Source organism: Rhagoletis pomonella, unplaced genomic scaffold, assembly GCF_013731165.1.
Source record: "Rhagoletis pomonella isolate Grant_MI unplaced genomic scaffold, Rhpom_1.0 Rhpom_scaffold_00002, whole genome shotgun sequence".
In the NCBI taxonomy this organism is placed as follows: Eukaryota; Metazoa; Arthropoda; class Insecta; order Diptera; family Tephritidae; genus Rhagoletis; species Rhagoletis pomonella.
This window is the reverse complement of record NW_023458556.1, coordinates 99,832,413-99,849,607: the sequence shown is the minus strand read 5'-3', so window position 1 is coordinate 99,849,607 and position 17,195 is coordinate 99,832,413. Positions and strand designations below refer to the sequence as shown.

At 32.2% G+C, this 17,195-nt stretch overlaps 1 protein-coding gene and 2 long non-coding RNA genes across 3 annotated transcripts in view; all 3 read right to left on the bottom strand.

Annotated features, from left to right (window-relative positions):
• Positions 1 to 15,937, bottom strand: part of LOC118734250 (GPI inositol-deacylase-like) — a 44,458-nt gene extending 28,521 nt beyond the window's left edge. Inside the window, exons 1-5 of the mRNA XM_036463966.1 lie at positions 15,912 to 15,937; positions 3,315 to 3,390; positions 2,714 to 3,216; positions 2,466 to 2,645; positions 2,246 to 2,410 (exon numbers count right to left, since the gene is read on the bottom strand). Of these exons, the coding sequence (XP_036319859.1) occupies positions 2,246 to 2,410; positions 2,466 to 2,645; positions 2,714 to 3,216; positions 3,315 to 3,390; positions 15,912 to 15,920 (933 nt within the window). The 5' untranslated portion in view covers positions 15,921 to 15,937. The remainder of the gene's footprint in view (positions 1 to 2,245; positions 2,411 to 2,465; positions 2,646 to 2,713; positions 3,217 to 3,314; positions 3,391 to 15,911) is intronic.
• LOC118734251 lies at positions 5,102 to 5,967 on the bottom strand. The gene is made up of 2 exons (XR_004992364.1): positions 5,376 to 5,967; positions 5,102 to 5,315 (listed from the first exon to the last, which is right to left on the bottom strand). It is a non-coding gene; the product is annotated as an uncharacterized LOC118734251 (long non-coding RNA).
• A 107-nt stretch (positions 15,938 to 16,044) lies between the features above and the next one.
• On the bottom strand, positions 16,045 to 17,157 carry LOC118734795. Its single transcript, XR_004992439.1, has 3 exons — positions 16,692 to 17,157; positions 16,311 to 16,552; positions 16,045 to 16,200 (listed from the first exon to the last, which is right to left on the bottom strand). It is a non-coding gene; the product is annotated as an uncharacterized LOC118734795 (long non-coding RNA).
• Positions 17,158 to 17,195: the final 38 nt, after the last annotated feature.

Genomic DNA, 17,195 nt, shown 5'->3' with positions numbered 1-17,195 from the left:
TGGAAAATTTTGAGTTGTGACCCTTTTGTATTTAGGGTGCGATATGTTTACACATCAAATTTCGTGAGTAGGTACCTGGTACTCACACCTTTTTTAAGAGGTTTCACTTCTATCATGTGTGCGGTGCTACACACGCCCTTTTTATTACTTCTTAGCATAAATTACAGTTTTTTTTTTCAAAATTTCAAATTTTAAAGATTAAATTTAAATATATTTTTCGATTTCTTTGAAAGTAAATTTTTAAGATAATAGAGGGCGATAAAGGTGCAGCGTTTCCTCTTTGAGAGAGTAGTTTCAGCTACTCTGTGCATTCCAGTGGCTACAGGAAATCACTACCTTAATATACGGATGCCGTATGTACATAGCAAAACTTCACTTTTCAGAAGACGGCTTTAAATGTATAATAGCAAATATCTGTTTTTTTTATTATTTTTGGCCTTTAAAATAATTATATTCCACAATTTTATTGAGCTTGAGGCCGTTTTTATGAAAAATGGTATGGAAAAAACAATAATTTACATATGTACATATAGGTAGAAGTAATAGCTGCTATTTCGGAGATCACCACATCTCCCCATCAGACTTCTTCCAGCCAGTGGTCTACACACTGTGCCTAGGTCGCCTTATAAACTGTTGTTGCGGATGTGGTGATTTCTGTTATAGCTTCTACCATTTATAAACTATTGATGTTTTTCCACAATAATTTTTTAATAAAAATGGCCTCAAGCTCAATAAAAATTGTTTATTATTATTTATTAGGCCAATAAAGAATCTAAAAAAAGTGTTTTTTGCATTCCAGTGACGGTTTAAAATGTATAACCGCAAATAGCTGGTTTTTGTTATTTTTGGCCTTTATAACAGTTGTATTCAACAATTTTATTGAGCTTGAAGCCGTTCCTATGAAAAAATGTTGTGGAAAGACAACAATAGTTCACATCTCCTCATCAGACTTCTTCATTGGGATTCAATATAGCGACCCCAGAGAACAAAGCCAATGGTCTACCCACTGCGCTAAGTTCGCCTTATAAACTGTTGTTGCCTTTTCCACTTTTTCACATGTCAACCCAACTACAATCAAGGGCAGCTATTCTGCGGCTATCTACACTTGATCATGTCGTAATTGTGGTTGTTGTTTTTGTTTTATTAGTTAAATAGCAAATACCCGTCGTGCTTCACTGCGCCTTGAAGGTATTTTTGTGTTGTTTTATACCCGTATTGTAATATTTCATTTATTTTATCAATATAATTAAATTAAAATTTTCAAACAGGTGGCAACCCTCCTCTAAAATATTTTCAGAAGTAAACTTTCCTAAACCTCTTCAGTTTGATGCCCATAATACAACAATTATTAACAAAAACCAACAAAAACAACATAGACATGACCAAGTGTTAATAGCAGCGGAATAGCTTCGCTTGATTGTAGTTGGCTTAACAAATGAAAAAAGTGGAAAAAGCAGCAACAGTTTACGTGGCAAACTTACCTTAGTGGGTAGAGTGCTGGCTTTGGCCGCTGGAGTCGTTGGATCGAATCCCAGTTGAAGAAGTCTGATGAGGAGATGTGGTGATCTCCGAAATAGCAGCTATAACTTCTACCAAAATGTAAATTGTGATTTGTTTCCATAAAATTTTTAATACAAACGGCCTCAAGCTCAATAAAATTGTTGAATATAATCTCCTCATCAGACTTCTTCAACTGGGATTTGATCCAACGACTCCAGCGGCCAAAGCCAGCACTCTACCCACTAAGGTAAGTTTGCCACGTAAACTGTTGCTGCTTTTTCCACGTTTTTCATTCGATACAGCGACCCCAGCTTACAAAGCCAGTGGTCTACACTCTGTGCTAAGTTCGCCTTATAAACTGTTGTCGCGGATGTGGTGATCTCCGAAATAGCAGCTTTAACTTCTCCGATTTATAAACTATTGTGGTTTTTCCTCAATAATTTTTCAACAAAAATGGCCTCAAGATCAATAAAAATTAAAACAAAATGTGAAAATGCAAGTTTAATTTTTTATAATTAACTTTTAAAATTAACTACGAACTTCACACAAATCAAATTATTGTCTGTCATTTAGCATCAATGTATTATTATTTTTTTTTTTTGGATTTTCATCAGATGCCACCTCTGGGCAATGATAAAAAAAAATATGCGTATAAGTAAATTTGAAAATTTGAACCCAAATGGATCTCACCCCTTTTAAGTCCGATGGGTGGAACGCTACGATATTTGCCATTATTTCTACTTACCTGATGCAAAACGTGTTGCCACAAGGGTATCAACTGAATAAAATTACGTCTAACTCCATTTTTAAATGCTTTCGAAAATATTCTTCTTGAATCTTCACTCCATACTGTGTCAATTGCGGCTTTCCTTTCGATATTGATTTTTTTAGGTAGCAATGTATTTAGTCTCTGCAAAATAGCAAATGTTAGATAAGCTATTTTTAATTTAAAATTTAATACGAACCACAAAATAGTTGAGCGCAACCTGCTCACGGACTACTCTATCCTTAATGAAATACACGTAACCGTAGTCGTCCTTCCTAGCGATGTCAAACAGATATCTGTTTATTACATGTACTAGCTGAAGACACCAAACTGCCGACAAATGATCACAACTTATCCATACTTTCGGTATTGACATAGTCTTCAATGGTTAATGTAGGTAAGATTTTATATGGTTTTAAGAATAAATGATAACAATAAATTATTTACCATGGAATGTATATCGCTAAATTTTGAAATCGTGAACCCAGGTTGAACTAGTAAATCCCGATTTCCACCTCCAATGGAGATAAGCAGTACATCTATCAAAATTACGTTTTCATAATCGAAATGGTTATTCAGTAAACGACGACTGTATGAGGTTGAACAAATACTTGTATTTTTATCTGCTTTGAAGAACGGACGCACATTGGACAAATGTTTATTTATATCGTTGTAAAAAACTTCAATTTTTTCATCAAAAATTAACACAGGTTTGTTTATAGGAGCAGCTAAAGAAATAATTGTATTGATGTATTTCGATATTTCAATGTCTTTCAATACGGCATGTGCTACCACAGCACCCATGGAATGACCAATCAATATCACTTTTCTTTCCGCTACTTTACTATTAATATAAAGCTTTATAACGGTATTTATACAATGTTTCAAATATAGTGTTTGTCTTTCTAAATAATTTCCATAAAGCGCTGAAAGCTCTTCGTTGAAGTCGACTGCAAACATACATGTGCATATGTAAAACAATTTGTTTTTAAAACAATAGAAATAAGTAAATTTCTTCTTTATAACTGTTCAACAACTACATACTTACTTGTGTAATAATCCAAATGCATGCCAGTAACACTTCCTCTTCCTTTTTTTAAAGCTACAGATGCTAGAGAACGCACCTATTTTTAAAAGAAATTAAGGTTTAACTTTTTTAAACAAAAACATTGTGACAATCAAAACATTTAATGTTAACTTTAAATGTTTAATGTTAACTTTCTTAAATAAATAAATACATAAATAAATTATGTTACATAAGTAAGCGCACCTCACTAAACAAAATGGCATGTTCAGAGCCTAAAAATAAGCAATAAAAAAGCAACTTCAAGTGCTTAGATAAAAGCACTAAGATATTGGTCAGTATGCTTGCACATACGCTCCAAAAACCGCGCAAAACAATTTAAATATAGTTTAATATTCGGTTTTTGTTCAGTTTATTTGAAAAATTACAATGGATAATCAAGTGTTTTTCTCAAATAATGAAGATTTGCGCTGGCCGTTTAAAGGCCGGTTTTTCAGGGCACGGTTAAGGTTTAAACGCTCGAGCTGGCTAGTTCAAACTAAGATTAGCCAATCAAATGCCAGTCAGCTGTTCAATATAAACGCAGTTTACGCAATCTAAGTTTAAACTGGACCTTAAAAACTGGCCCTAAGAGGGTTGCAAAGAAGGAAAACGACCTTCCGACATGTACTAATGTTACTGTTCAAAATTTAAAATTTGATATTGCCACTTTTTTACTATTACTGAAAATAATGCGGTTTATATTACAAGAATATGCTCAACCTTCCTGTTTACCAAACTGAATTTAATATTTTAATATATTCCGTATTCTCCATTTGAGTTAAATTACTCATATTATTAATATAATAATATTATATTCTCTTATATATAATCATAAAATCCCTTCAGAAACACCAATGCCTTCCCGCAACATTTGGATTCCAGGCGAATTTATAGAAATAATAAAATAATGCAAAAAAAAATCTTTTAAAAACAAGCTTTTATATAACATGTACAATCAAATGAATAAAATAAAATAGTGTAAGAAAAGTGTTTTTAGCAAGAAGTTTTGCACTAAAACTAATAAAATCTCAAGTAGCACACTGGTGTATAACTTGGTGTATATTTATGAATTCTGGTACATATGTGTTTAGATTAAATAAAAGATAATATTTTGGTGTATTTGTCATCCCGCCAGTACTTCTTCTCAACTCAAAATTCTGCCTTTAACGTTTTGGTACTATTTATTCATTGAGATTTGTACGAAAACTGCACCAGCTCCTAAAATGCACCACTTTTTTTTTATTTGGTTCACAAATTACAAATTAATGCTAAAAAAGGCGTATTCTTTCCTTTAATTCACACTCTGTAACCCCGTATACATTTTATTCCTTCATTCAAATAAAAGAGACAGCACTTAAGTTAAAAAACATTCATTTTATTATTTCCGTTTTTATACATACATATGTATTTTGTTAGACACTGAACTGTATCTATTTTAATGGAAATTTCTTAATGATAAATACATAAATAAACAGGGTAGGGTTTAGTATACATATCGTCATTTTAAGTACAAAACCTAAGAATGAAAACAAAGAAAACGAAAAATGCGCGGTGGTTGAGTGCGATTATATTGGTATTTATCATCAAATATACTAACTGAAACTGAATAAAAATGAGGCAAAGGTGTTCATAAAATATGGTTTTCTTGATAGAAAATGTTTTGCAACCACGTAGCATCAGCACAGTTCGATTTTTTCTGACCGCAAAAGTGCACCCACTTTTCACGCAAATTTACGCCTCTTGGCAAACCAAACCAACGCACAAACTTGTTCAAATCACAAAGCACTTCATTTATATCATAAATTTGAAAGAAATCAAAATTTATAGTTTAAATCGCTGCAGAAAACACATCAAGTCGCTAAAAGATCACTATGAAGAGGTAGAAGACGATGTCAACAAAACCAAAGAACATCAAAAACGATACGAAAACTATTTTCCGAAAATCGTCACATATGCTGCTGACTCTGCCTATAAGCTAGAGATCTGAAAAATAAGAAAAAATACCAATTATCTCTTGATAATATGATAAGAATGTGTGTTTACAAAATTAACTCTTTCCGCAATTCCTGATAATTTCTGTGGGCAATTGACAATTGTCCAAAGAATTCACCAAAAAATGTATATTGAATACACCACACAGTAGCTTTGTTTCTTTACAGATATTTATCACTAGCAAGGCGAATTTACACAAGATAGTGTTATACCATGTTCGGACCGACAACGAAAATACTTTGACAACGAGTTTTGGGATTGTGTGCTGTAAGCTGTTCGCACCGGCTGTTAGAGTTTTCGTTGACATTTCTTTCATCCTTTGTTTACAGTTTTGCTACGAAAAAACAAAACCATAATATTTTTCTTTCATTTTCTTATTATTAGCAACCTTTATCGTTTATTTATATTTTAATTTGGCCAGCCAATTAGCAATAAATCCCAACTAGCATATTAGAGATGATAAAATATGACTTACACTTCGATAAATATATCTAAAAAACAAGTGAAGACACCGATTGGAATGGGTGGAATGTGAGTTTTCAAGTAGTTTTCAGCGAAAACTGGTTTTCGTTTGACAGATTTTACAAGGACGAAAACACAAGTTTTAGGTCGAAAACCAGTCTTAGCAACTAAAACATGTTTTCGATGGCGGTCTGAACATGGTATTAGCCGTAAAGAATAATAGAATAAATTTCTCGTGTAAAAATAAACAAAGCCGAAGGGAAGGATAGAAGAAAATGTCAGAAGAGTCAATTATATTAATACTCCATTTTTCTATAGGAAATGAGTTTTAATTACTTTAAATTGTGAAAATATGATTTGTAATAATTAATAAATAAAATCTGCGAACTGTGGAAAACTGTGATTTTAGTGAAAATAGGCATAAGTGCAGAATACGGCCCGTTAAGCTAGAAAGAAACGAAGCAGTGGCGTTGTCCACCCTTTTTTTCTAATTCTAATGGTATAAAATTTTTTTGGTGCAAATTTATATTGCAGGTGCTATGGAGTGGGAAAGGGGCAATTTTCTTTTTATTTTATTTTTGTAAACAGAATAAAAATTGTAACCACATAACCTGATAACCAGGCAAGTGTGAACAACACTAAATTTCACTCTGTGAGCGTAATTTTGTAATTTTTGCCGTTCGTCTTCCTGATACTTATCTGCTACAAAAGTAAAGAAACAAAGCTAGTGTGTGTGTACTTAATACACCACGAATTTGAATATGAGCCAGTGTTGCCATGGACAAATTTTGTTTCCTACCAAATTTTCCTACCAAACTCAACCAAAACCTACCAAAATTGTATTTAAGTTTTTAGTATATTTTTGATGTCAAGTTTATTAAAAACGTAGATAACATAACATTTAGAAAAACCAAAATACAGCTAGTACAATAAAAACAAATTAACTACGCATAGACATTCACCTACCAAAATCCAATATAGCCTACCAACCTACCAAATGGGAAAAAAAAACCTACCAGTTTTGGTAGGAAAACCCCATGTTTGGCAACACTGATATGAGCTATTAAACATTTCACAAGTAGTGTTGCCATTAGCATTACCATTTTGGTCAAATTGGTAGTTTTATTTTCCTTCGGTAGACAAATTGTGTAGGGCTCTTCTACATTGACTGAGTTCAGACACGGAAACTTTTGGCGCGGAACTGGTTACTTGTAGGATTGCATTCTACTGTTCTAGCGTAGTGTTCGTTTGTAAAAATTGTAAGCAAAATTGTCGATTGGCGATTATAAAAAGTTGCTGTTGATGTTGAAAAGCTCTAAAGTCTACTAAATGCTATATGTTCTATAGGTATCTATTGCATTTTCTTTTACTTTTTAGACATAAGGTAATTGATATAAATTGAATTAATCTCAAATATTAAAATTTTTACATAAAGTAAATATGAAACGAAATAAAATATCATGTTCTGATGATACAAAAATTGGTTGTTTGGAAACTGATTTGGTAGGATTTTTGGAACGTAAAAATAACTGCAGTGGCAACATTGGTTGGTATGGTTAATACACCAATGGTGAGGATTTCTTTCACTGTTCTCAGCAAATTAAATATGCCGAAAAATATGTTTTGGTATATATAGTCATGGCAAAAAAAATAGGGGCACGACATTTTGATTCGTTTTTGTTTTTGTTTAATTAAAGATTATTATATTTTTTATTAAAAAAAATACAGCTTATTATCTAACAAAAACCATATAAGTCGGAGTTTGAAAATTGTAGAAATTATAAAAACTCAAAAAGATTTTACAACAACGACAAACTTTTTATTACGAATGTAGTTACAAGTAGCTATTATACGTACGAATGTACGGAGCTAATTAACGTTGCTTTTTTTAGAACTTTTTTGTCGGATTTACTTCCATATAACGAATAAACACAATCTATTTTTATATGGAAGAAAACCGCTACACGGTCAGCAAAAAATATCAAAAATCAACGCCTTTCTTAGTTACTTGTTCTTGTAAAATCTTGTTGAAAAAAGATTTTTGTTAGATAATGAGCTGTATTTTTATAAAAAATACCAAAGATTAAGTAAACGAAAGAAAAAGAGCAAAGCTTGTCAAAATATCGTGTCCCTATTATTTTTCACAATACTGTATTTCCCAACTGCGCATTGTTCGTCTTTTTTAATTGACAAGGTACATTTTTTATACCAAATTCTCAAATTGAATGGTGTAAATTGTGAATATTTCTAAGTCTAAGGCAAAATAAATACACCGTTCTTTTGGCTTGGTAAATATTTTGTACCAAACTCAAGAATCAGTGTAAGTTTTCGACGACGACCATATTTTCAAAGTATTATGAAGGTAAGGCTATGTTTACAACCTAGAGTAATGGCGTTGCGCGATGCGATGGATATCGCTCGATCAAAATTAGGCGTGTATTATTTGACAAGAAATTTAAGCTATTAGCTTATTTTGTGTGGAAGTCGTAGCCAATATAGTGACTCCTTCGCCAGCATAATCGCTATCGATTAAAAAGCAGAAAGTGTTTAAAGTGTAGCAAAATTATACACGATTAAATATTAGGTTTTTTCCACACGAGCCCGCGGCTACCCGCGGGTGCCCAAAATGTCCAGAAAGCTTTCCTCACTCTAGAAAAATGGGTAATAGAGAGCACATACCTTCCACTTTTGGATCGTAAATGTCTTCTTCTTCGTGCCCGAAACAGCCCGGACTTTTTTTCCGGGCAGAAATGTGCAAGAAGTCAATTTTAAATAACAGCTGTTGTTTGTTTACATTCGATAGCAAATTTTGTAAAATACAGAAATGGAAAATAGCACTAAAGGTTCAGAAATGTAGGTATCTGCTAATTTTATTAGCTACATATATAAGATAAATAAATATAAAATCATTGTTTACAACTGATTTCTTGATTCCGGGCACGAAAAGTAGTTTTTTGCGTTCCTCACGCTCTGGGCACTTTTGGCACGGTTTGACACATTTTTGAGACTTGTGAGAGAGTAACTTAATTTTACGCTCTAATTACTGAAACAGCCCGGAAAGCGTATGGAACAAACCTATTTATAATAGGAAAGTTCACGATTTTAGGTGTAAAGTTGGCAAATGCTATTCATCGTGAACTGCCCTATTATAACTAGTTAATCGTGTATGATTTTGCTATACTTTAAACACTTACGGAGATCTTTTTATTTGTTTCTATAACCTTTTGACAATTCATGCTGAAACCTAAGCATATTGTACTGTATGTAATAGCAGTAGAAGAGCTGTTTTGATTTATTATGTACACATGTACATATATGTATGTATGTATGTATGGCTTTAAATATGAGAAAAGCTATTCACTTTACAAAAGACATATTTTTCATTTGCTTTCACAGCGATAAACACGAACGACTGTGTAAATGATGGCTAGTAGCGATTTTTATGTATTCTCGCTACGCTAATACGCTAGGTTGTAAACTTAGCCTATTCCTGAAACTCGGCTGGCCGCCATATTGAAGCTGTATGACTATTATTTAGCTAATTTAACAATTTCATTATGTACATTGACTCAACTATGCCACTTTATGGATATTTTCGACCCTGTTTTAAACAGCGCATCTCTTAGAAATTAAAAAATGGCCAAAAAATCACTACTTTCAAAATATAACTTTTTCCAGATTTATTTAAAATCTTCAAAACCTCGTAAATTTTGAGGCGCTCGATTTTTAGAGGGGGTATGACCGAAATTCACTCGACAGAATGTACCTCGTTTTCAAAATAGGAACTCACATTCATATATATTCGCGATTTTCATACCTGCATATTATGAATGCTGAGAGTTATAAAAAGAATTCCAAGTTGTGCAGATTAAAAAAGAGCTTCGGTGTAAATTTTATGTCTGAGTTAATTTTAAATTTGATTATTAGTAAATTTTATTCCTCGAATCTTTTCGTACTCTTCACACTCATGGGAATATATTTATGCTAGAATATGATGTAAATAATTTACCATTATGGTGTATGATTTGAGCCAATTATGAGTACGCATTTTACACCACGTCGATGCAAAAAATACACAAAATATTTTGGTGCATTTTTGACTTTTGTGCTACTTGAGATAAGTTTAGCATTTGCTAAAATTACCAAAAGCCAAATGGTGAAAATAACTACTCAAACTCGAACGATAATTACCAACAATTTGAATTGATTTACGTCATTTTTAAAAAAGCTTGTCGGAATTCAACATATGTATGTATGTTTATATGAAATATATAAACATATATTATATTATATGAAATTTTTAAATTGTCATTTTTTAATCGCTTGTCCTATTTGGGTCAAATCTAGTATATATTCGGTGACCATAATTATGGCAGCCGAATACGGGACTAAAAATAATTTTGGCAATTTTTTCCACAGAAGCGAGAGGATTTTAAAAATCTTTTTCAATGATTCTAGATTTGTTAGCCTTGAAACAGCATTTTATTTGGCATATATTTTTCGATATTTTGTGAAAGCAGCACATAAATATTCAGTTGTAACATCACACACTCGTAGAATATTTTTCCATAACTTTGTACTTTGTGCTCGGGATTTTTACCCCGCAAAATTTTTTTCAAACATTCCTAGGCAGGGAAACATGATGAAAATATGCGACTACTTTTTAAACACGAGTGGTATTCAACGAGTTATTTACCTTGTTTATATGGCATTAAACGCGGTATCGAATAAACTCGTGTCAGTTTAGCTCGCTTGAAATGCAAGTGTTTATATTCAACAAAAGAAATGAGTCGAATGAACACACTCTCAAACTGTGTTTTCCCGATGCAACCCTGTTAATATACATACATATGTGTCAATTCGTGAAATTAATAAACATTCAAGGAAACATTCGTGAAATTTATAAACATTCAAGGAATTAATGGAAGAACAAGTGTTATTTTATTACTTGCGATTCGTTATGAAGCGCTTGGAGTCGAAACGCATAGTTATTTGCCAAGAATATATTGATTTCCATCGGCAAATGTTGGATAATGCAAAGCAGCTAACAAGTTTATTTAAAGATATTTTGGCGTTGCAGAGTGGTGTGCCCGAAGCCTTCTTCAAGACAAATATTCCACGGTTTCGCAGCATACATGCACGGGAGCGGTGTGATAATTTTATGCGGTTTCTTGAAAAAGAAGGAAACGAAGTACTTTATTACGAATCATTTAGGAAGAACAAAAATCCTTCTATTCACTTTGTGAAAAATTATCACCGTATCTTCCCTGTCCGGCGGTATTTGTGATACCACCTTTGCCAATTCCAAAGCAGGTTGCGTTATGCCTATATAAACTAGCATCATGCGCTGAGTATCGTGTTGTTGGAGACGTATTTGGAGTACATAAAAGCACGATGCATAAGTACTTTCACCTCGTGATTAAAGCAATTCTACAGCTTCGAAAAGAATACTTAAATTTCCCAAATTAGAGGAGGCAGAGGCAATTGCTACTGTTTTTGAGAAAGTTACTTGCATACCCAACATTATTGGTGCGATAGATGGTAAGCAAAAATTAAAAGTTAAAAAAAAATCATTAACAAAAAAAATATTTTTCAGGAACCCATATTCCAATTGATGGATATCAAGATTACATAAACCGAAAGGGATAGGCGTCAATAGTTATGCAAGCAGTAGTTGATAACAATTACTTGTAAGCTTAAAAGATGTACATAAGTACATATCGATGGCTGAGGGGAAGATCGACCAGTTCGAAAACGCCCTATCTCAGAAAATGTTTCAACAAAGCCCTACTTCAGAATTTGACTGAAGAACGCCATATTTCACAATTTATTGAAAAACACACTATCTCAGAATTTGCTTGAAGAACATCCAATCTCAAACGAAAATACATTGAAAATGTGCTGAGATAGGGCGTTTTTGAACCGAATTCTGAGATAGGGCGTTTCTCAATCAAATTCTAAAATATGGCGTTCTTAAACCAAATTCTGAAAAGGGGCTTTGTTGAAACATTTTCTGAGATAGGGCGTTTTCGAACTGGCTACCGCGATATATTGGCCGGTCTTCCACTCAGCCATTGATAAATGGTAGCAGCTCGGCAATCTCAACATTAGGTTACCGTGACAATCGATATTCCGTGCTGTCACTTTATAAGGATAATGATGATTTAAAAAGTACAATAGAAAGATTTAACAACCATTTTATTTGCCACATTTCGAGATGTCAGTGTAAAATTTCCAGGGAGCACCCATGACGCAACAATTTTTAAAGAGTCTGGAATTTACAAATACTCATCGCAAGTGATTCCAGCTTACTCTTCTGATGTTAACGGATTACAAACACATTTTATGATAATTGGAGATCCTGCGTATCCAATGCTTCCATGGCTTATGAAACCTTACACGGGATGCCTAGACCTCCAAGAAGAATCATTTAATTGTTATTTAAGCTCGGGACGAATAGTAGTGGAAAATGCGTTTGGTAGATTAAAAGGACGATGGCGGTGTCTCTTAAAAAGAATGGACATTGACCCATAATTCGTTCCATTTATCATTTTAGCGTGTTCGATTTTACACAATTTTGTGGAAGTAAAAAAGCAGCCCTTTATTGATTCTTGGTATTCAGATGCTGAGAGCGAGTTTCAATTTCCACAATCACAACATGTAGTTTCAATTGAAATCATGTCAGATGAACATTTAAATCCAAAGCTCATACGCGAAAGAATAAAGACATTTTTAGCAAATAATTTTCCAATTCGAAAATCCCACTTTTCCACAAGGAATTAATTCGAAATGTTATTATTATTTTTATTAATTTAAATTTAAAATATAGTTCGATCCATGATAAAAACATATGTGGTAAGATAAAACCGTTTTATCAATTCATCGGCCATGATTTTTTTAAGGTATTCCAACATTTTAAAATTATATAAAATTGAGAATAAAAAACAGAATTTGTTCAAAATTGTTGTTGTTTGGATTGAAAATGAGAATGTGTTCGTAAGTTTGTGTTTAAAATTAAATTGCTTGCAAACGTCAATAATTTTAAGGGCCGGTTGTTCAATGTCTGATTAGCACTAATCGGAGGTAGAAGCTCTGGTTAATTACAACGACAGCTTTATCGATCACATGTTATAAGCATGATGTCGAAAACGTCGATAATGATGTTTAACCGGCAAGTAGTGATAACCAGACATTGAACAACCGGCCCTAAGTGTCTCTCAGCAATTCTACCTTGCTATATTTTTATCATGGTTCGATCCATAACAGAAAAAGAACACAAAAGTTTCAAAGCTGGAGTATCAAGTATAAATTACATTTATTCAAGTATAAATTCAAATTATACATTATGTATACATGTACATTGGACTGCATCACTCCCCATACAAAACAACCGGTACTGTTTTTCCATTGGAATTATAAATTCTATTATATTTTAAGACGTCCACCAAAATATTTCCGAAAAATATTAAGATTTAAGTGAGCTGGACCGATTTGAAAATACCTCCAAAAATGGAGTTTTTTATGAATAAAAATAGTTTCTTAAAGATGTTTTTTAAAATAATTCCCTTAAATGACAAGACGGTTTAAGCTAAAAAAATTTATATAAAAATATTTAAAAAAAAATTTAAAAAAAATTTTACGGAATCGTAATAATGAGATTTTTGATGCTGTTTTTAACGTTTTTCAAAGATTGGTATAAGAAAAACTTTAATAACTGAACCTAAACTCTTCCGATTTAGACTTGGAGGGTATCATTGGAAAGGTATTTTCTCACCCTTTTTATTTCTTTGCTAATAAGCTCATTCAAAGGATGAAAGAGAAAGGTAGGATGAACGAACATCATTCAAAGTTGAATTAAGATGTGTTGGTATTTGAAAAAAAAAAATTGGGATACGAATGACTTTTTTGCACACAAATAAAAAGAGTGGGAAAATACCTTTCTACCGAGATCCCATAAGTCTAAATCAGAATAGTTTTGGCCAAGTTATTTAAGTTTTTCGTAAATCAATCTTTGAAAAAAGTAAAAAAACAGCATCAAAAATCTCATTATTACGACTTCGTTGAAAATATTTTTATGCAGATTTTTTAAGCTTAATCTAGTTTGTGATCTGAGGGGACTTTTTTCAAGAAGTTCTTTAAGAAACTATTTTTATTCATAAAAAACTCCATTTTGGAGGTATTTTCAAATCGGTCCAGCCGGTTTCCGAAATATTTTGGGGGACGTCTTAAAATATAATAAATTTTGTAATCCCGGTGGAAAAACCGCAACTTTTTTTGGTGATGCAGTCTAATGTACATGTATGTATGTATTATATGTATGTATGTATCATATGTATGTATACATATGTACATATATGTACAGTGCCGAACAGAAGTATTGGCACAGTGAATTTTTCGCAATATATGCAAAGTTTTTTATTCTAATTTATTTTCGATAATTTTTTATAAAAATATTGTTTATTCTACATCAGAAAACATAATAATAAAATCTCTAAACTTTTTGAAAAACTCAGGAAAATTCATTAAATTTGCACACTAATTTGCAACAGAATAAAGACAATTCTTGATGAACGCCTGCAAATAAAATTGGAAGATATTTAAGGTATTTAGTCTGAAATAAGTCTTTCTGTATTGGATTTCTATGGAGTAATGATACTCCCCCATTTTGAAATTGCCACCAACTAACCGGATCATTGTTGTCGCAAGAACTTCTTCTCGGACATAACACTTTCGTTAGGTTATCTAAGACAGCAATGGAGGAGATTTCTTCTGACGGCCACGAAACCAAACGTGAACGTGAATTGTTGGTGAAAAAATAATTTTGGGCGGGATGAAGTTCACCGGATCTGCTAGTATATACATAAAGTAAATGCGCTAAATACTCTAGTTCAAAGTATTCGGGTACTTTGGAGATGCAAAATACTTTCACTAAAGTACTAAGGTATTTATTACATTGCTAAATACTTACAAACTAAATACTTTTGAGAGTTTCGAGACTATTTCGGGATTCCCGGGACTATTTAGAAATTTTGATATCGAAAAATTTAATGATTTGCAATCGTTATATTTATATCGATGTTGTTATCGATGATTATCAATATAATAGTCGATATTTTTATCGATATACTAATCGATATTTTTACTGATATTTATTTATCAATATTGTTATTGTATACTAATCGATATTAATGATCGATATTTTTATTGATATACACATTTATCGATATATTTGGGCGTGAGAAACCTAAATAGTCGCTGGAATAGTAAAAATATCTAGGAACCCCGAAGTAGTCTCGAAAATCCCGTAAATAGTCCAAAAAAAAATCGAAAATCCTGAAATAGTCTTAAAAATTCCGAAGTAGCCCCGAAAATGCCGAAATATTATTGTACGCGTTAGTTAGTGAAGCCAATGTCTCAATGTACTTTTGTACGTGGTGCTGCGTTAGGTGAAACTAACTAAATATATTTAGACTAAGTATTTAGCGCTGTGATAATAAGTAGTACAACACAAATACCTAAATATTTAGAAATTAATTTTTAGAAAATAACATTTTGCAATGACCTCATTGCAGGTTTGTTTTCAGTTTCCTGCTGTGCTTTTTTTTGTGGTTATTGATGTTACCCTAGGTCTACGTTTGTTGCTTTAATTGTCAACACTACAAGTTTTTTTGGTTTTTTAGGATCAGACAGGATTAACCCTGAAAATATGATCGAAAAAATAAAAATCATAAAATAACGATTAAAAATGATCGAAAAAATAAAAATCAAAGAGTAACGATTATTTTTGATCGAAAAAATAAAAATCATAAAATGATTAAAAATGATCGAAAAAATAAAAATCAGATAATAACCATTATTTCTGATCGAAAAAATAAAAATCATAAAATAACGATTAAAAATGATTGAAAAAAAATCAAATAATAACGATTATTTTTGATCGAAAAAATAAAAATCATAATATTATCGTAATTAAATAAATCGAAAAAAATCGATTATTTTGAATAAAATCCTTCATGATAACGATTATTTTCGGTCTCTGGTAAGAATACATTTATTACATGCCATTTGAGTATTGTGCATGCTCAGATTCCCTAAATAAAAAAATAAAAAATGGTATATACTTACGGTGACCATCCGTCCTGTATTATGCGGGACAGTCCTCTTTTTTCGTTCTCGGTCCTGGTAATTTATTTATTTCATACGGGACGCCAAATGTTCTGTATTTCTTTTAATGTCCGGTATTTGTCCCGTATTCGGTATTTTGGCGCCTCTGCGTCAAAATGACATGTCTATGCGTTAAAAATGACATGTCTATGAATGAATTTTTATTTTTAAGTCTGGACGCTTGCGATTCGAATCAAGGAGCACATACATATGTAGATGGATTCTGAATTTATAGTTTTGCGGAGAAAATCTGTGTATTTGTGAGTATGAATCGAAAATAGACGTTAATGATATTTCTAAATATTTAGTATTTAGCTTTTCATAGATTTCTTTCAACGCATTTAGAGCAGATAATTTTACCTTTTTCGAGACTTTCGTCTTTAAATTTTCACTTTTGCTCACATTTTACTTTAGAATTTCAAACTTTGTTTACGTATATGGATTCCAAAGCCCACAAGAAATACATACGGCTTGCTGTCTAACGTGCCGGGTGTGGAGGCAGTTTTCAAATTTTGTGAAGAGAGAAGATATTCATTAGGCGAAACTACACCAAAATAAATTATTGCTGATTGTACGAGGGATTGTATATTCAACATGAGAAACTGTAAATAAGATGACTACCATGAGAACGTTGTAAAAGTAAAGAAGTTCTCAAAGATGGAAGTGTACGTTTTACATTCAGCGCGTTCCGGATGATATTCACTACATTGCGCTTGGTCGAAATCCGAGTCTGACAATTACCTTGTTTATATGTCGCTTTAATCCGTGCTAAGTCAAACCATGTTATTTGGACACACCCATGTAAACACATTCTTAAATCGAATTGAAACTTTTAACCGTGCCACCATAAATCACATTTTGAATGCGAGTTATGAGTTGATGAATCGTATTGAGTGTGCATGTAAACACGGGATTAGTCCACACGGTTGTTTCATGCAACTCTGTATGAAGTAAAACATAAAAGGCGCGTAAATTACATTTTTGCTAAGCTTCATTATAAAATTCGTGACTGTTTATTTGTTTAAACTTGATCAATTAAAATGGACAAATTAAACAAACGTGATATTTGGAGTGACAAACATGTACACGAAATGCTGTCAATTGTGAACGAGAAACATATACTGAGCCTCATGGACAGTAAAGTTAAAAGAAACAAAACAATATTTGAAGACATTGCACTTGAACTAAAAAAGAAAAATATTATAAAAAGCGGTGTACAAATTCGAAATAAATTTAAAAGTTTTA